The following is a 20,600-nucleotide window of genomic DNA, read 5'->3' on the forward strand; positions in this document are numbered from 1 at the left end:
TGGTAAATGTTCAGTCAGGTGCAGCGATAACTTCTGTGGCTGATTCTCCCTCTGATGTTTGTTTCTGTGGTGCAGTTTTGATTCAAACTGTTCCTGTGCGTCTTACACACCGGATGCCACGATCCTGATGTCTCACATACAGACTGTGCAGTGGACCTCGTGCTGATTTTTTCTGTTAACATAATATTAAGCGTTGCTATCTATTGTCCCTGGCTGCCCTTTATAGATCCTACATGAGGGAGTGGTCTCTCCAGCTCAACACGACGTTTGGTTTTGGGGACAGAAATAAATCATAGGAGGCCTGTTCTATCATCCCATCGATCAAACAGTCTCCACTCATTGTTAGTGCTCACGTCACACAGCAGCGTAACGCAGTTCAAGAATAAAACGTGAAATAAATGCAGTGAAAGTTGGGAACGAGGACGTGACACATGCTGTCGTTGAGCTCTAGTAATCCTCTGTACTGCAGGAGGAACACTGACTTCTATATCGCGCTTAAGTCTACAGAATTCTTTCATAACCAAACAGTCTTTCATCATTTGTGATTTAATAAAGTTCACATCAGCGGATTACGCCGTGTAACGTTAGCGGTCTCTGCACGACACATTTCTCCACATGTGTGCTTCAGATGGCTGCGTAGACGTGATGAAGTAACGGAGAGGTTTTCATTAAGCAGCTCTGGACGACAGATCACAATAACAGCTTGCTGTTCCTCCTCATTTGAATTAACCTCCAGCTTTTTGTTCCTCTCCCTCCACCTGCGGCGCTTCATACCACAACACCGCAAAGGCAGGAATGTTTTCGTCATCTTGCATGAATATTAAATCAATCAACACATCTATGTGTCCTAGTCGGTGTCTCAGCTGTCTCTCTTAACCACCATAACAACCTGTTTTAACCCCCTAAACCCCAAAATCCACTGAAAAGCATGCTTTCTTTTTTTTAACTACTGGAGCCAGAAACTAAAACAGAATCATTTTCAACTTCCTGATGATCTCTGAATACGTCACGTATGACTTCCTTTCTGTTGGGACACAGTCAGACAACAAAAAAGGGAATGCATTTGTGAAAATGCATCAAAATCACTTCCTTCTGCTGATCCCATTCCAAAAAATAAAAATAAAAATGGCCAAAAATGACAAATTTGCACCACATTCTAAAAGAAAACTCTCCTCGGTGCAGCTGAGGAGCCACGAGGGAAACTTTATGGATGAACTACAGGCGGGAAAATAAAATAGAATAAAAGCAGCGTGGCTCAAAAACGGTAAACATGGGAGCAGGTTGTCAGACACACCCAGCACGGTGAAACAGCTTTCTACTGTTCATGTGCAGAGTCATGTAAAAAACATTCAGCTAAAATATGTAAATCATGTAGAGCCACAGTTGTACCTGTATTGAACTGTAAATAGTTGTTATTTATGGCATTACAGCTGTGTTATAGCTGTGTCATATCTGTGACGCAGGCGTTCTCTCCACCTCCAGCCGTGTTGTGTTGTTTCTTTATATTGCAGTGAAAAATGAGTAAAAATGCAAAAGGAGCAAATAACGGCCCAGAAACCGCTGAGGGTTCAGAGGGTGAACTATTGCAAATGAAATAACAATCAACAAGCCAAGTAATTCACTAAATGCTTCTTTCATGATCATTTTGCTGAGTCGTAGCTTCTCCTGGTCTCCTAATAGCACCTCCTCTGGTGCTGTGTGCACTTCTTCAGGTCTATTTCAAGAAAATTACAGAGAGAAACCCTAATAAGATTATCAGCTTGTAAAGGGCCTCGAAGGTAAACAGGCTACATCCACGAAAACACGAGCTAAAGTGATGCAAATGCTCTAAACAGGTAATAAAGCGTGAGGGAGAGGATCAGACCGTCCGCTGAGTCACTCGCACTTAACAAATAACAGACTTGAGTCCACCTAATGACTTCGACTCGTAAACATGACTGCGTCTAGTAAAGCAGGAACATCTTAAAATCTTTTAAAACAGAGAAGCTTTTTCCTCTTTATGATCTCAGGCCATTAGCTGGTTTTGTGAGCAGGGTTTCGTCTCCTCCAGAGCAGCAGGGATCAGCAGAGCACCAGGCAGGTCCAGCCTCCTGCTCTGCATCCTGCCTCAGCCCGAGCTGCAGCTTCGCATTATGATAAACCGTCAGCGGAGCAAATTAAGACAATCTTCTGCTGCATCCGTGGCTCAAATAAAAACAGAAGGGAAGAGAAAAAAAAAAAAACCCCAACAGCCTCGGGGTATTTTTAAACCCGCCGTCTCTCACAGAGCTACCTGTTGATTGACAGCCAAACACAGCCTCCGTTCCTCTAATGAAGCTTTATGCACTCAGATAGATTTCTCCATGTAAAACATAATAATCGCACCCTGAGTAATCACCAAGCCATTAAGTGTTCGAAATGGATTGATTACTGCTTTAATGAAAGAGCCGTGACGCTGCTATTTAGGGATGCAACTGATCCAGCGACATGCAGCAGGGGCAGCGATTTTCTTTTCTAATTTTTTGATTACTTTGAAAATGGAAATTAGGCGCAGGAGAAATCGAAACCCATCTGCTCGCTTAGACGCTCGTCCATCGGTTTGATTTGCAAAGCTCGTATTAATATAATGCATATCATTCATATGCATTGCAGACAAATGATTGCAGGAGCACACTGATATACTTTCCCTGCTGCGATCTGTTTTGCACACATGATGTACATTATTAAAACACGGGGAATTGATTGCCAACATAAAGCCAAAGAAAGCTATTATAACGAGTCTATCATGGCTCGGAGTGAGGATGAATCCAACTAGAGCTACACAAACAGATAAATTACCTAAATTAGAAGGAGGACCATTTTCTGACATCAGACTACTCAGCGGTTCGAGATGAAACACCCCGAGTGTCTGATTCAATCTCTCCTGTTGTTGTGGAGCCAATGATTACCTCATTTAAAAGTAAATAGATCTCTACAAACAGATCAACAGTGTGTCCCACGGACGCCTCAGATGCAAAGAAAACAGCTGCTCCTTTAATACGTCTTCACATCAACGGCCGGGTGTAGCCCGCAGAGGCCCGCTTGGCGGTCATGCAGGCCCATTCTGGAAGGGAAGCACCAAGAATACGCAGCAGGCAACACCTCGTTATCACCCGCTGTGAGGTAATTGACACCCTGCTGGTCTCAGCTGCCTCTGGAGAGAATCCCTCCTTCAAATCCAACACGTTTCATTTTGGTGACGCGTCTCTGATTCCGTCGCTTACGTTTGAAAAGGGCACGTATTTCCACTGAGAGAGTTTTATCTGTGCGTGTCCCTGTTTAGTCAGTCACAGTGGTGGTGCTTTCATATGTGCCCTTTTCTCTCTCTCCTCTCCTTCACTACCCTCTTACTTATTTAAGTTGCTTTCTTTTCTTCAGCAGATATTTACATTACAAAGTGTCAGCAAGCAGGCATCAGTATCCACAAAGCATTCACCCACACTACTCCTGTTGTCCATTCCTAAAAGTTAATACAGTCATGACTGGATAATCGACCCTTAACAATCCTAAACCTGCTATCCGACAGGTTTTAACCCATAAAAACAGCCTTAACATAGCGACAGCCTTGGATTGTGACTCCGACATGACATTTAATGTCACCAATCAGGATGACGGCGTATTATCTGACTGAACAATCCCACAGATCGGCTACGTTCACACTGCAGGACTTGATGCTCAATGAGGATTTCTTTGTGACTTCCTTCACGTTTCCAGTTCAATGCGACTTGTATGTGATCTGCTGTGTGAACTTCATACGAGCCAAAAGTGTCCCGCATGCGCAGAAGAGGACACGACGACGTCACACGCAGCGAGCGTGCTCAGTGTTTATGGAAGTAAACATGGATGGTAACGGTGGAGCGTATCTGCCACTCCCCCGCCGCCACCGATGGAGGAAACAGAAGTGTGAGCGCTAACTAAACTAGCTACTACTACTGATTTATTTCTAATTTTATAAAATACAACGTCTCTCTTACCCATCTTGTGAAGTCAGGCAGAGACTGAACAAATGATTCTTTTAGCAATTGAGGAAGCAAGTTTTGCCTTTAAAGGAAAAAGGTTCTGGCGTAACTCCACATGTGGCACACAAGGGGTTAAGAAAGATGGATTATTAAAAAAATAAAATAAAAAAACAACAATTACACAAGTGTCAAAAATATTGGGGATCAGACTGGGATAAGAGCAAAAGGCGTGTATGTGATTTGTATGTTGGTCTTAACATTGAAAACAGTTGTGCGCTCCTGCCGCTGTAGACGGGAAGCAGACGGTTGGTTGTTTAGCTGTTACAGATATATTGGACCAAGAAGAGCAAACTCATGTTAATGTGACCACGGGTAGTGACGGCTGATGTCTGTTTTCTGATGGGGTAACAGCAGCACAGTGCATCAGGGAACAACACAAAGGGACTGATAAAGGCCAGTCAGGAAGCACATGTTGGGCTGTGTGACATCGTGTGCAGATATCTTTGTTTCTGCCCGACCAGACTGGAACACAACAGCATCCACAGCATTTCTAAACAGCACCAAGAGGGGCCGGGAAACTGCAAAGTGCTCTCTTAGGATGCTGAAGGGACCTCTCGTGCTTTTGGGGGGATTCCTGGAAGAACCCTTAACAGCTCAGTTTAGAGAAGATGATGCTGGAGGAACTTCTCATAACTAAAAGGGAGGATTATATTGTAGAGTTAAGTGCAGGCCGACTGACACGTTACACCTGCATGTACACTTAGTTTTATTTTATTTTATGTTTTTAAAGCTTTACAGCAATTGTGCACATGATGGAATTATGTTGGATTTTGGATTTAAATTATGCAGCTCTTAGGAGAAAGACAGTAAATATTTCACATTGCCAGTTTCAGACACTGGTTTTGTGTATTCACGAAATATTGGGATCCGACTGTCTGCCAACAGAATTGTGTGCAAATGACTCCACTCCACTGCAAAGGTCAGCGTACTACATTAATAACAATGAGTTCAAAATGGATCCACAAATCAGTTTCTTGGGGAACCTCTAAGTGGTTTCTCAAGGAGCTGTTTTAAACTCAAAAGATTCCTCAAAGTGCTTCTACCTCTAAGAATGCAGTGTGGACGCCAGACATTAATGTAGTGAAAGGTGTGTGTTTCAGTACTAAAGCATGTCGGTGAGGATGTGGATCAACACCTACAGAAGACTGAGAGCTTGTATGTCAGTGCTGGAGCAGAGGGACATCTTCAGGTGACTTAAAATCAGATATGTTGAGCAGTAACAGAACAATGTCCCACAGCTGACACCACAACAGTTAATAACAAACCTGTTCTCGGGCTACGAGCTGGTGCAGGGTGTTTGCTGTTTTCTTTCTGCCTGCATCTCTGGCAGGCGCTCATGTGACTTTTCAACTTTCACTCCCGTTCAGAAGGAAACTTGCTCACCTGTGAGTTGAACCTCAGCTGGCAGACGCTGCAGGAGACGTGCTTCCGCTTGGCGGTGGGAGGGAGGCCCAGGGTGTGATGGAGGACGGCTTTCTGCACCGGGTCCATCTGGTGGGCGGACAGAGACACAGAGCGAGGCTAATTAAACCGGGGCTAAAGCTGACCTGTAAATCAGCTTCGCTCCGCATCGCTCGCCGGACTGTGAAGAGGAAACGGAGTTGCCTGGGGCCTCCTTCAAAAGAGAGGCGTCCATCTATCACTCCAACAGGTGATTTCATGCTCACACATTAACACAGACATATCACGAATTAATTCTCCATTTGCTTACTCAAGGCATACACCATCAGTCTTAACTGACCTTACTTTAATGGCCGTGAGCAAATTCCCTCAAGGGAACACTTAAAGGGCACCAGTGACTTTATTGTCTCTATTTTTAGCAGCATTTGCCCAGAAGAAACTTGAAACAGCAATGAATTTAACACCTGCTGGCCATCGTGGTCATACATCATATACTGCTCTCCGGACCAAAGGCAACGTTTGGTTTTACTGTTTGGTTCAGGACATTTTTTGGACCAGAAACTGCAGAACATTTACAACTCAGATAGAGCAGCGTGGGATAGTTTTAGGCACCGAAGACGTTTAGATTATCTTCCATCACATCAGAGAGGCGTCTGATTTACATCATGGAGTCAGTCTGGGATTACATGAAGAGACAACCCAGCTAGAATTCATTTGTTCTACAAACGTTCTGAGAATGTTCTGCAAAGTTCTAGCGCCTCCCAGAATGTTCTTATTGGCAACATAACAAGAAACTCTAAAAATGTTTGGCGATTCCCTTGTTAGACCGTTGAGCCCGAACGTTCTTAATGTTAGTCGTGAAACATTGTGGGAACGTTCTGTAATGCGTTCCCTCAACAGCATCTGAAAACTCACTTTCAACATGTCACGTTACAGGAATGTTTTATAAAGAACATCCTGAAAACATTGCTTGGATGTTAGAGACATTCTTCCCTTGTTATAACAGAATCTGCAGCCCAAAGAACGTCCTGCAAACATCCTCTGAATGTTGTGTATGTATACTTTATCTTGTGGAACATTTTTTAAAAGGCAAACATCCTTAAAGCATTCATTGAACATTGGATTAAAACATGATTCAAACTTGTAGGTGATGTGAGCCAGTGTTGTGGGACAGCTCTCTGCTAGCTGGGAAGCCAATGAGACGCAGAAACCTGGAGCAGGTTCTCCAACATCACTGGAACAACCGATCTGACAAACTGGACAACTGGTGCCACATATTGCTTTGATTGTTTAAATGATAAACAAAAACTACTCATAGTGGTGTTTTTGAAAGAATCCTCATTTTGCTGTTAGTGTCTAAAGCTTTTGCATAGTGCTGCATGTCAGAGGGCTGCATATGAGATCCTGCAGGTCCCAGTGGACCAAACACAAACCTCGCAGCAGCATGTATTTCTAACTGAGCTGAGGGTGGGTGGTCAGAAAATAAACAGGGGTTTACTGTGACAGGAAACATGGAGTCAACAAATGGATTTGAAAACAAAGCACGTCTGGCATTTGGACAAAGTTGTTGCTGACGAAAACGGAAATGATTTGGACTTCATGTCTGTGAGGATTCTCAGTCCTCCAGGTCATCGTTGTTCTCGTAGTTTAATCGTATCAACTGGACCTGCTTGAGTTCCTTGAAGATGTTCCACCTCTCATCCAAGAGGCTTCATCAGCTCTGACTGACTAGTTGGGAGTTCCACATACTGATATCCTGAAGGAGCCATTAACGCCTGAGTTTCGGCTTCAATTGGGGGTTTGTTGCTCCTCCCCCTCGTTATGTGAGTCGTTAGCGCTCCCCCTGACACAGTGGGGTTCGTTAGGGTCTGTTGTGGCTAGATGTGGTTTCATCTTCCTGGGAAGAGATATTAAGAAGAGACGCAGAAACCTGTAATAAGTTCTCCAAGACAATCAGAACAACCGATCTGACAAACTGGAGATCTGGTGCAGAGAACTCTTTAAGGAACTCAAGCAAGTCCAGTTGCTACGATTAATCGACGAGAAATATTTGGACTTCGCTGCAACAAATGTGCAAAGTAGGAAATACAACAGGCTCAGTTCTGGCACCTCTCGGTTGAAGTGACACCGGCTTCCTTCTCCTTCAGATAAAACACTTCTTCCTACATATATTCAACATACTACTGAGGAATGTGTAAACTGTGTACTACTGCCCTGCATGCACTGTATATACACAGTAAAATAACATGTTTTCCCTGCAAGACAGGAGAAGACACAAAATCAATGAGATGTATATTGTACTGGCATGACTGGGAAGGAATCCAGTGGGAGCAGCATTGGAGGCAGATTGATGAAACAGTTCCACACAGCAGGAGAAAACCGTGTGCTTTAACCAGCTGACAACTTGAAAACATCACGTGAGCTTCGGTAAGCATTAACCTGCATTAGGACCATCCCTTTAAACCTGCATTTGTAATTGTTTTTCAATAAACTCATGGACTCATACGCATCAATTGGATTGATCTGGTTTGAGAGTTTCCTCCACAGGCTGCTGCTCCGCCTGCTTATGCTCTCTCTGTAATAGTCGAACTGCTGCCAGAGGAATTTTTCTCGATCGAATTGATTGAATAATTTGACAAAGCAGTCCATGAAAAAAGCCGCTGCTTTAGCATCTATAAATTATTTATCCATTTCTTCATCCACAGTGGGGTTGCAGTGAAACCAGCTGAGCAGGACGTCCTTCATTGTAGCAGCATTTCTGGCTTCTTGTGTTGGATCCTGAGGCGTTCCCAGATGAGATATGTAATCCCTGGAGCAAGTTCTGGGTCGACCCGGAGTCTGCTCCAAGCTGGATGCACCATGAAAACCAAAGTCAGAGCTCCAGGAGGCATCCTAACCAGATCCCCAACCCACCTCATCAAAGGAGCAGCAACTCTACGCCAAGCTGGGATACTGTGGGCATATATACAATACGTGCACTTTATATCTAATGCTGTGTATGCTACTAATGTCAAGAATACATTCATAAGTCTTCCGTCTTTTGCATTCCAGGAGGTTCTTCCTCTACAATAACAATGATTCTTGACATTGAGCAGTGAGCACAAAGCATGTAATGGCCTTACATCTACAATCAGCAATCCTAGTTATCCTTGCAAAGACATATTGAAGCTCTCTTTATTCATTTCAGATAATATGTAGTAGCTCCGGTCCGTCCAAGCAGAGCAGCGTAAAGACGGAGCAGCGCGAGACTGAAAGTTTCTTTATTTTGAGTTCTGTGATTCTTCTTATAGGCATAAGTGATATCAAGCTGTGGCTACAAAGATAATGGCCGTTAGGCCGGATTCATTGTTAACTTTACAAAAGACAAAAAGCCCGAAAGACTCTGACATAAACAAAAGAGCCTCTGCTGCACAGCGAAGGTTTCCAGCTTTAACGTGCTCGGAGTGGAAGTACAACTGCATTGCTGCTTGTCTGTTTGGTGTTGTGCCTCCCTCTGTGTGGTGACAGAGCTTTGGGGAATGAACAAACACATCTGCCTCGCTCCGAAAAAAAAAAAAAAAGTCTCAATAGGCACTTCTTGGCTGGGGAAAGTGGAAAGGTGGCAGCACTGCGTGGGAGGATTAATCCACCTTGACAATTGCTCTGCAGAAGGTAGGCACAATGATTTTATACTGTCGCTTGCTGCGGACGCTGTTTGGCTGAACAGAAGCATTACTTGGGATTTCAAAGGTATTTGTGTGCAGGGAGAGAAAAAGATGTTTGAGATTTTCAGATATTCACCATTGGAATAAAAAGACTGTCGTCACTAAGCAGAACCACACAGTGGGCTTTTCTTTCTACTTTCCTTTCTGTCTGCTGATAGACTCTCCACTGATCCCTAAACTCATTTTCTTGGTATAATTTGTGCTGGACTACACTGAAAGCTATTTCTGAAATTCTGACTGTCACCTGCATTGGCCGGTGAAAGGCAGCGAAAATCAGACAAAAGAAGTGAGGCAGGAAGGTAATCAGGAGCAGGTGACAACAATGCCGGCGATGCTACAGCAGCTTGGCACCAACAATCTGGCAAAGAGCGGCTTAAAGCTGGCCTCTGTGTTTGGGACTGGGTGAATGAGGAGCAGCTGGGTCAGGTGATCTCTGGAGGAGGTAAACTCACTGAGGGCGGCTGGAGCCCAGGTGATGCAAGACAGAGAATGGAAAATTCCACCACAGAACAGCTGGAGAGGGAAGAAACTGAAGAGAGGAAAGAGAGGCAGACGCCGGGTGCTCTTCATTATGCTAACATGTCGCCTGGCTTTCTTCACTCGCGTCTCTTCCTCCTCTCAGCGAGGATATGAGAGAAAGATGCGAGGAAGAAGAGGCGAGAATGGAGAAGCTGAAGCTGCCAGACGAGGAATCCGTTGCTCCTCAGTGTCACTCTCAAACGATGGCGGTTACCTTTGATGAGCTGCACAGCTGTAGCACTTATTAAATCAAGCCGACAGCCCCAGAGGTTTGGAGGTTCGTTTATACGTCAGACCACTTGATAAAACCCTTCTGTGTGAGATACAACTGTGTGAGCCTCCTTATCGCCATTTAAGTTATTGGAAGATCCGCATTGAAAAGCTGGTAAACACAACGGCTTGGACTGGAACATACATGCAGCAAACAGAGAGGGGGATGGGACAGAGACGGCAAAATGGATGTAGATTGGTTTTGTTGTTCCACCAATGCACCTGCTGGCGTCTTTTTTTCTGACAGGGGCTCAGTGAGGGTCAGCGACAGACTGACAGCTGAATTAAGAAGCCTCCTGTAGTGTTTGGGTTACGATGGAGGGTCTTTCTCATAGGACACGGTAACGGCACTGCCACGCTCTGAGACGCATTCACATCAAACACAACGACGGTCTGCCGCTGAGCCGAGGAAAGTGCTCGCACAGTGCAGCTGCGATTGAGCTTTGAGCCTTGCACAATATTACGTATAAATGCGGCCAATAGTAATGAGGCATCGCGGCAAACATGGAAGGCAAACTGGAGAAAAAATTGGTGCGTGTCTAAATTCCCAGAGTTATTTGGTAGAACTGCTGGTTTCATACAACCACAGCCTCTTGTTCTCTGCTCGGCGAGTGCTAACACTTGTTTCTCAGCACGGGATCAATACGTTTTCACTGTCGAAGGGTTTTCAACAAACGGGAAGCTTCCCACTTTAAAGGATGGTGACGTTGCATCGCTGTAAGTTTTGAGAACTTTATTTTGCTTGCCCGAGCAGTGCGCCGAACCCAACGGCAAGAATGAGGAGCTCAGCTGTACTGAGGACGATGTGCTCGCTGGCTGTCAACCCAATCTGGACCAACGCTGTGGAAACTCTGGAGCAGGAATGTCAGAGCTTTCCTACCAGTATATCTGTTTCCGAACATACAGGCTCCCCCGTAAGTGTTCCTCTGTGCTTAGGCCCAGTGGAGGTCAGCTTGGGATTGAAGTACGGTGGTGGAACGCATCGATATATTTTTCGGTTCCTCAAGTGCTTCTGCAGTGTTCCTGTGCTCAGATCAGGCCTTCGTGTGGAAGCATCCTGAGACACCCATGCAAAGACATTCCCACCTTACTGACAATTAAATCAGTTGGCTGTAAGTTCATTGTGTGATGGCAGAAGAGGAGGACACTAGGAACCATAAGTTAGCATAACATAAAGCAGCCATTGACTGAAACCCTGCTAGCGAGACCGATTCTGACATCAAGACAACTTCTTATGCAGCGACTAGACCGTGGAGCAGTCGGCCCACAGGAGAATAAAGAAACGCTACAAACACTGTTGATCTCTAACGTAGTTGGACAGCGCGTCATGTGATCGAGTGCTGTTGTGATATTCCTAGACGGGTCCAGAGCGAGACGGGCTCAGGAAGAGTGAGATGTTGAGGTTTAGCCAGAGGCGGACGGGCTCAGAGCAGAATCAATTTAATGCAAGACTATTGTAATGAGTTGCTGGAGAATAGTTCTGAGCACAACACCACAACAGAGATAAAATAATTAGCTTCAAATGGAAAACACAACAATATTCCTCAGAGTTCCACTTTGCTCTCTGAGTCAGTCAATGGTTCAGCTTTAGTCGCTGCCTTTAAATGGATATTCTTGGTTTTATAATCAAAACCGTGCAACAATGAAAATGTTTTTCTCAGACAAAAACAAAAAAACAAAAAACGAGATCACATTTGGGCTGCCACAGATGTGAGGGAAGTCTCTAATGAGTCGCTCACAGTGCTTATGTTCACAGACAATACACAATATCCCAAAGTAGTCCCCAGCCAGTGTTCCAGACACTCATAATCCACTGTGGCCATCATCAGTGAGGGATGCCGATGTGTTTTATGTGTTTCAGCACTGCAGCAAACTCCGAGGACTATTCCTAACAGGACATTTCTGCACAGTGTTTGCTGACACCGGATGTGTCACGGCGCTGTTCTGCTGCGGTTTGCAGCACCAAAGTTTGATGCAGCTGGGGATGAAACTCACAAAATGTCAAAACCAGGACAGATGCTCGTGTCTTGAGCCGATTGATTCTTAACACACACCAAGTACACACAGTGTGAAAGGAGCAAAACACCAACTGCTCCCAAAATTAAAGCTGCACTAATAAATATTTTACACGGCCGAGGATCAGATGGCGCTGGAATGCAACAGGAGCCTCCCGCGGCGACAGGAATTATCACCTTTTAGCGTCTTTGGTTTCCCCTGTTTTGGTTTTGTGGCTGCCAGCTTTACAATTTTCATTCAGTTTTGCTGCTCTCATTTGTGTAATTTTCAGCCGCAGCATCCGTTTCCAGCAAAAAACCACTCTGATAAACCCACAGCACACGGCCTGCCCAGCAGCAAACAGCGGTCACTCAAAGTTAATGACTAGCTGGGGAACACGGAGGAGCATTTATCAGCAGAAACACAAACTAAAGCACCTTGTCTGCTGCATGTGTAATTTGGCGACTGTTTGCCAACACAGTGTTTATAAGGTGATAATACAATACGGCTGTGTTGTGTTTACAGCGTGTCCACGGCCCCAAGGGTTAAAAAAAACAATCACCGCTGCTTATAGATGAAAATGATTGTGTGAGTGATTATCCGGTTAGTTATACGGCATTCAGATGTAATGAAAAATGGAACGTAAACAGCGCCACAAACTGAGGCCCGGCTGCATTTCTTGTGCTGAAAAATGTTTACAGCTCAATGGGTTTCTGCAGTAACTCTGCGTTGCATGACTTATGACGGCAGCAGAGCGGACAGCAGACTAATAAAGGCTTTTACAGCTTCTGCAGTATTCTTAGCAGGTAGAATGACCTAACGCACCTACTCAGCAGATGGAAAATTAGAATACATTATCATCTTTTAAAGATCCCCTCTGGTGGGAATCTTCTTTTTTTTTCTTAGCTTGTTAACATATGGTGTTTTTATATTCTGGAAGTCTCAAAAAACAGATTCAGACTTTTGGGATTTCATACATAACAAACCCAAGGAACCAACCCTGAAGAGCAGAGCTTCATTATTTGGTATCATTACGGCTAAATCACTCCAATATTCAGCTGTGTCTTCAAAACAATAACGCTCCTTCACAATTCTCAGTGATGCTTTGAGGGAAATGCATTTTTTGCTGGATTACAATTGTTTGCGACATATAACAAATACATTCTTAATAAACTTATCTTATCTTATTTCCTTACTGTTGGTCCCTTTTAACCAAACAATCACACATTACATAAAGTGGGACACTCCTTGGTAACCCAGAAAATGAAGGAGAAGCTTGTGTTTTAACTCAAACCATGCATTTCCCTTAACCTAAGCTTTTAAGAAGTAGGCATCATTGTAAAAGATACCATAGCATGATGTTTTCCTCACCAAACAAAGAGTTAAAACCAAACCCACGAACAAACCTCCGTCTCCTGAGTGAGAAGTCCTTCTGTCCTGCAACAGTCTGACTTCATGGTGAGAAGTTTGGTTTCAACCAGAACAAAATTATGTTTATTTCAAAATGTAAATGAGAAAGCTATTTATTTGTAATGAAGCATCATTCTTTCATCATTTTGTCGTTGTGCAGCGTAAAGTCATTTTACAGTGGCTGAGCAGAGTCTCAAGTGAGCTGGTGTGCTCAAGCTGTAGCCGAAAGTTGGTTGAAGAGTCGGAGACTTTGTTGATCTGCACATTCTGAATAAACAGTGTAGGGTTACATCGAAGCCAGTTAAAGACAGGAAGGGATTATTTCAAACTTTCAAGGTTTCAGGTTTAATTGAGGCCTTTACAGGAGGATGCATCAGCAGAAGATTCTTAGAAATGTTGAGAATACAAAGCAAGTCCCTCTGAATGCAGCGAACACCAAGAAGCTTCCTCTAAAATCTGTGAACCAGCTGACTGCTATTAGATACCAGATTTCTGCTCCGCTCATTCAGCGATGTGAAACACGCTGCACTCGACGTGTAAGCAATGTCAGAGAGGTAAAAGCAAATTATCTCCACTTCTTCAGCTAAAATGCACTCGATGATATTCGGTGAAATGTGCAATGAGATCAGCCTGAAACACACGCTGAAAACGCTGCAGTACATTACCAGAGCAGAGCCTCTCCTCTGCCGCTGCCCTGACACACTTTGTTGCTGAATTGGAGAAAAAGGAGGCGTTATGCAACAGTCTACCTTTGTACTGTAAATCTCGCCCAAGTTTTTGGAAAGAGAGAAGAGGATGACACATGGAGTTGGAGAGGCTCGCTGGCAGAGAAAGCACCAGAGTAGAGAGGCAGACTCTCTGCAGCCTGCTGGGAAACTGGGGCTGAGCTATGGAAAGCCAGTTAAAAACATCTGGGCCACGAGAGAATGGGTGATCTCTTACTAGAAACACGCACTGGGCTAGAAACATGTTATTTCTCCTTCACTCTGGTGCAGATGCTGTGAAAAGAATCCGCTGCGATGAGGCCACAAGAAAGAGCGTAATCCAACAAAATGTTCAGCTGAGACTTATTCGTGGAAACATCATTACTCATTGTGTAAAAAGTGGTGAAAAGGGGATTCAGAATTCTGTATCTGAATTTATTCCACTCTGCTTTTCTTGGCCACGCCGCTAATTTCTCCACATTCGGCGCTGAAAGCTCCACCACCTCCCCGCGTCCCCTTCCATGTGTCTTCTTAAGAAATCCCCCTGTCATGTAGCATTTCATTCCTCCCTGCACTGCAACACGATGTGTACCGGCCTAGTCTGCAGAGAGCAGCTGCACTGCCAGGGACATGTTATTCCCCGAGCCCCGCTCCCATCAGCCACCCACCGAGCCACACACTCCACACGGGCCACGCCTGCCAGAAGCCGAAATGTTGCCGGAGCAAATGTACCGCGACACATACATATAATCCACTTGCAAAACACACCCACACACACACACACACAGGGAAAGCGTATCACATCCGCCCATCCTCCGGCCTGCAGCAGCGCCCGCCGCACCGTCTCTGGCTGCGGCACATTCCGTGTCATCTTTCAAATCACTTCCTATATAGCTCTAATATGCAATTTTTTTCTCAGCTGGTCGAGTTCCAGCACCGAGACTTGTCAATCATCCTGATGAGCTGTCTGCCTTGAAACAGCCTCTCGCCCGAGGCTGAGGTAACCACCAAGCCACCGCAGACGATCAGAGAGCAGATGGCGAACACAGCCTATCTGCAATTAGAGAAAAAGAAATGTTTGCAGTGCTTTTGAACAGGTCTCGTAGTCGTGTAAACATCCCTAACATCTTTGAAAAAGCAATTTTAAGGGGTTTAGGATCTTACGCACAGAAGACGGGCTAATGTGAGGCGAAGCTTATTTGTTCTGTTTATAAAAATGCTGCCTAATGCGTCTTTGAAGCGCCTTTTGTTGGTGAGGTTTTCAACATGTAGGCCGACTTTCAGAGGACTGTGACCATAATGTGTAATCTAAAGGCAGATTTTGAGAAGCATATCAAGCTTGAGATCTGATAACAACATAAGTAAATCTATCTCTGCTTCCTCGGCTCTCTGACGGTGGGTGTCTCCTTTCATTCGTCTGTTCGCCTTTGATTCCCACTGATGTGTTTCTGTCAGGGGAGACGTTGGCAGAGTGTCGACAGCGAGGGAGAATAAGCAGGTCATTTGCTGGATACTATCTGACAGCCCACAGAAGGCCCGTCCATCTCAAAGTTCAGCACAACAGCCGAAGCTGACGCTCCCTCACTCGGCGCTGCCGGATAATGTGACAGGACAAGACAGTGATGAGCTGAGATGGCGGTCGAGACTGGCTGACTTTTGCAGCCGACGACTGATAAAAGGGTCAGAAACACACACGGAGCGCTATCTGCTTTGGTTGCACAAGCATGCCATCGCTCTCCGATATGGGGGTGTGTGACAGCAGGACAAACAAGCTGGAAATAAGCTGGATCTAAAATAGACAAACAGAGCATCACATAATCAATTATTTGACATTTGGGTTTAATTCGGCTGTCTGAACTGTTTTCAACAAGATTACAATCCCTCTGAAGCAGGAGTAAGTCACAATTTCACTGCCCTGCAGCATAAAATGGCTGTAACGCACCTCCAGGGCCTCCACTGATCAATACCAATAACTTGATAATTACCTACAAGGAGGTTCTGGCATCCAAAACAACACTTCTGGAACTCGCTTTCATTTTTTCTTTGGAACAAAACCAGCAGTGGTATATTTACAGTAACTTGGCTTTTAGGGCTCAGGATTGAGATGAATGTGTGTGTGTGGCGTTCATAATGTGATTTTTGCTCTTTACAAAAAAGTCAAATAAACCATAGAGACAAAACATCCTCGCCAGAAACACGTGGATCTGTTTTTCACCGCTAAACCGACTGCCAACACTCGACAGATACCTTATTTACCTCCAAGTTATCTGAGCGGTGCTGCTGCTATGGCTTATTCCCCTCAGTGAAGCAGTAAAGCAGGTGTGTATTTTCACCTAATCATCCAGTAAACAAAGCACAAAATGGTGGTTTACAGTAGAGTATAACTCAAAGCTTTTCATTATGCATGTGAATGTATATACATAATTTATGTGGTCAAACAAATTACAGATTGTGGGTTTATAGAAGATCTCGGAGGTGTAAATCTGTTTTCTACGCACATCGCTGGGAGCAGCAGCCCTGGTTTTTTAAACACACTCAGCTTTTGGACAGAAATTGAAACAACTAAACAAAAGCCTGTATTGTTGCAGACATGATTTGGCTCTATCAGGTGTAAAACTGAGATTAAGCTGCTTGTTTAAGGTTTGGAACAGGTCGCCATGACCAACCGTCCACCCTGACATCCCGTCATCACGTCTTATGTTCAATGCTAATGATGTAAGAGTGCTTTGGGTTGATATTGTAGTTTCTTCCATCAGTTTAACCCGATGGATGAGTCTAAATACTGCACTGCTGATTTGCTTTAGTCACCGTTGCTATGAAAGAAGACAGTAAGTACGGCACAAATCAGCAGAAATAAGAAGCAAATTCAAAAACGAAAGAAATCTAAAGTGCTTTAAAGCTCCATCAAGGAGCGCCTTTGAAGGTTGGGGACACAAAAGTTCAAAAAGAAAAATGATCTAAGACTTTCTTCTGGCCAAAAAAAAAAAGTTAAAAGCCTCTATTCAGATTGCTGTTTCGTAATAGAGTTCTAAAAACACGGGCGATGCTTTTACATGTTGTAATGGAGCTGAGCAGCACAAACAGGCCTCTCCAGGTCGTGTTCCTGTACGACCAAACCAGACTGAATGGCACAAATAGATTTAGTATATCCCAATGCATAGTGTGTAAATGTTCCAAAACTAGCAGGATGTCCGATGACATGAAGCTGTATTCTGCAGAATGTAAACCAGCCTTTCTGACCCACAATCCTCAGCGTGGTGGATAAACCTGCTGGAGCCTCACTGCAGACTAATATATGAGCAAGACGGTCGACACAGCTTTCCTATGACGAAGCTGTTTGCACACTGATGCAACAGAGCATGCTTAAAAGTGTAGTATGCAAACGTATGACGTATGCAAAAAGTTGCAGAGATCGTATTCCCCTTCAGCGGCTGCAGGATGAGGGCAAAGTCAATAAACTGTCGGGGGGTAAATCCACAGCATGACCTCTAGATGGCTCGTTCAGGCCACATGCTTTGGAATAAGTAGAATAAAAGGCTACGCTGTGGCCCGTGTTTGGAGCAGATATAAAGCTGTTCTCTGCAGTATTTATTTCAGACGATCACCTCCTTGAATATTCTTTTTGATGCCTTCCAAGCCTTCAACCATAAGACCGTCTGGATTGCTGTTACATACATCAGAAAAGCACTCATCCAAATGGGCTTCACTGACGGCGCTCTTGTGCTCAGACACTAGTTGCCTCTTTACTGATAGCAAATGTAGAAAAATGCAGATAGTGTCCAGGACTAACCGAAGAGACTGATTCTTTTTTGTAGTTAAGCCGAAGCACGTGGAAATGGGCCGTCTAGTGGTTGTGCTGTGCATCTGTTACCTGTGAGTTTCCTGCTCAGGTGTTTGCGGTCATTCTACACCACAAATGTGTGCCGTGACACATGGGTCAGCTTTTACAATATGCACAAGCTTTGTTTTTAGAATTGCATCATGAAGGAGCAAATCGCTTTGTCGTTGCACAGCTCATTGTTACAGCTAAAACTCTCCCCGAATCGACCCCAGAATTCAAAAGCTAGTTGGTTTGAGCTGCAGATTGTATCATGTGCTTTACCAACAAAGCGCCGTTAGTGGTACACGGAGCAGTGTTTTAAGCTGGATGGTACCTTTGATGTTTGTTTGTTTTTTGTCAAAGAACCAGATCTCCTCTGACCCAGTTGTTCACGTTGAGACGTTTCACATCGTTTCTAGCTGCAGAAATTCTCCAGCTGTGAGTCGCATGACATCATCCATAGGAACCAGGAATGTGACTTTTATTAATGGACCCAGGTGCACCAGAGATTGGAACCAGTTTTTTTTTTCCAAAGAGTGAATTTAAAGACAATCAAACTGAAGACGGATAAGATTATAAATCAGTCAAACTATGAAATGCACGTACGTATGCTTCACAAACAGGGAATTTATTTGCAGCAGTGACAGATTTGGAGGCTTTATAATGACATCTGTTGCAAATTCATGCTGCACAGCTCATAGCCTTTCCAACCAATGTCTGTGTTATGCATTATGCACAATGTAGGCTATACTTGAAATATGTGTGTGACTGAGGCAGGAGTGTTTATACGTCACACACTCCCGCGGTGTGAGGGATCTAGTTCGTAAAAGCAAAATGGTGTTTAAAATATACAGTCGTATCTAAGTACATGTAGAAAGAATGACTGGTCAGCGAGGGCTCCACGGGTGAGGTCTGAATGCCGTCTTCACGGTCGCCAAACTCACTTACTATTAACTAAAGTGGGATGAATGGCCTGTCAAATGTAATCCTCCCGTCTATGTGTCTCCCAATTACCTCCAGCGCCTGACCCAGTGCGTTAGTTCATCATCAGCCGACGTCGTTGCCACACAGAGAGGAGCGAGTTAAATCCGAGGGGGGATTTCATTTGCTTATGATGAGCGAGAACTGGCTCCAGGTGTTCATAAAACAACACAGAACGCTGGTACTGGGATGGGTGGGGAGGACGTGAATGTCCACTAAAATATTAGGTCTGAAAATTTATCAGGTAGAAAACAATAAAAGCACTGCAGCCGGTTGGTGTATGGAGCCCCAAAACTAGCCACATGTATGACAGGGAAGTCAAAAACATATCGACATACAACAAATAATGCAGTTAATTAAATGAATGAGTGTTTGTCCTCATTGTTCCTCCATTCCTTGCTGTAGATGTGTGTGGGCACGCCTGTCTCATACGGATGCCTGAGGCCAACAGGAAATGTGATTAACTCTGAGAAAAAATAGGATAATTTAAGAGTTAATTAATTTCTGAAAAAAAAAATAAAAGTAACAAAAATGCATCTGCGCAAACAGGTTTTTGCCGCCGGCCTCATCAGACGTGCCTTTAATTCAGTTTTACAGACTGCAGGGAAAGTTTGAAGCTCTTGTACGACACCGTTCAGCATCTTTGGCTCTGATTTTGTGGCGTCTCAAACACTTTAACCCTGTGATAGGCGGTAACATCAGCAAAACTGTGCATCCAGAATTAAAAACCTTGCACTCTGTGGATAAGAGACGCTTTGGAGAAATACAAAAAGTCTCTTCATCCTTATCAGCAGAGTGAGAGCAGGATCTGAAAACCTGCAGACAAAGAGCATGCCAGAGAGACAGCAACACTTCCTCGTGTCTCCGACTGGCCTCAGCAGAGAAACTCTCTGTCCTTCAGGGTGACCTAATAAAGCTCTAAGGACCAAGACGTCTTATTTCTTATAAAGTTCTTTGTATGTTAATGTAATGCCGTCTATTTACCTCCATCCATCTAAAGAGGCAGAGCTCCTCCCTTTGTCCTACATCTGAAAAACTCTGAAATGAATATTTTCACCTTGACCGACACAAACGTATAAATTAGAGCGACGTTTTCTTCAGGGAGTCAGTGACACTGACGTTATTGAACCTGTTTGTTCTAACTGAAGGTGCCACATTTGGAAACCTTTGAAATGAGAGCTCTGGTTGCTTTGTTGATCCCACTGCAGAAGGGATTTATTAAGGCCTGGCTGAAATGGTTCATTATGGTCAGAATTGCTAATTATTGATCATTTTTTAATCAAGAGCTGGAGAGAAAAAAACGTCACCACGTTACTTGGAATTTAGCCACTGATCAGCAGGGTGACAAGAATTAAAAAAAGGATAATTCACCATAAAACAACAAACAACAGGGCTGTTTTACTACACAAAGCTCAGCAAGACATATCATTTCCAGTGCAGTTTGCAGGATCTCTTTGTAGACGTGCTGGTTGATCGTCTGAAGGGGAAAACTCAGAGTTTGTAGTTTGAAATCTATTATTTGTGACACCAGTCCTGCAACTTTTCTGCCACACCTCGTATGTAGCGGTTCAACCAAATAACTTCTGAGTTGACTGTCAAACCCCACAAAGGTTAAATGTTTGGACAGAACCCTGCTTTTGTTGCACACAGTACAATAATTAATTAACTGTCACACGACAATAATGGATTATAAACTCACGTAGTTTCCCACAATAACAGAATTAGACAAAGAACAAACTTTTCATGGTGTCTCGGTGGT

The 20,600-nt window shown here is 44.1% G+C and overlaps 1 protein-coding gene across 1 annotated transcript in view; it reads right to left on the reverse strand.

Moving 5' to 3' along the window:
• The window catches only part of znf385d (zinc finger protein 385D), a 98,169-nt gene that overhangs the window by 42,981 nt on the left and 34,588 nt on the right, over window positions 1–20,600 (reverse strand). The window contains exon 3 of the mRNA XM_008282730.1: window positions 5,421–5,528. Within this exon, the coding sequence (XP_008280952.1) occupies window positions 5,421–5,528 (108 nt within the window). The remainder of the gene's footprint in view (window positions 1–5,420; window positions 5,529–20,600) is intronic.

The sequence above is a fragment of the Stegastes partitus genome, unplaced genomic scaffold, assembly GCF_000690725.1.
Source record: "Stegastes partitus isolate 25-593 unplaced genomic scaffold, Stegastes_partitus-1.0.2 Scaffold283, whole genome shotgun sequence".
NCBI lineage: Eukaryota > Metazoa > Chordata > Actinopteri > Pomacentridae > Stegastes > Stegastes partitus.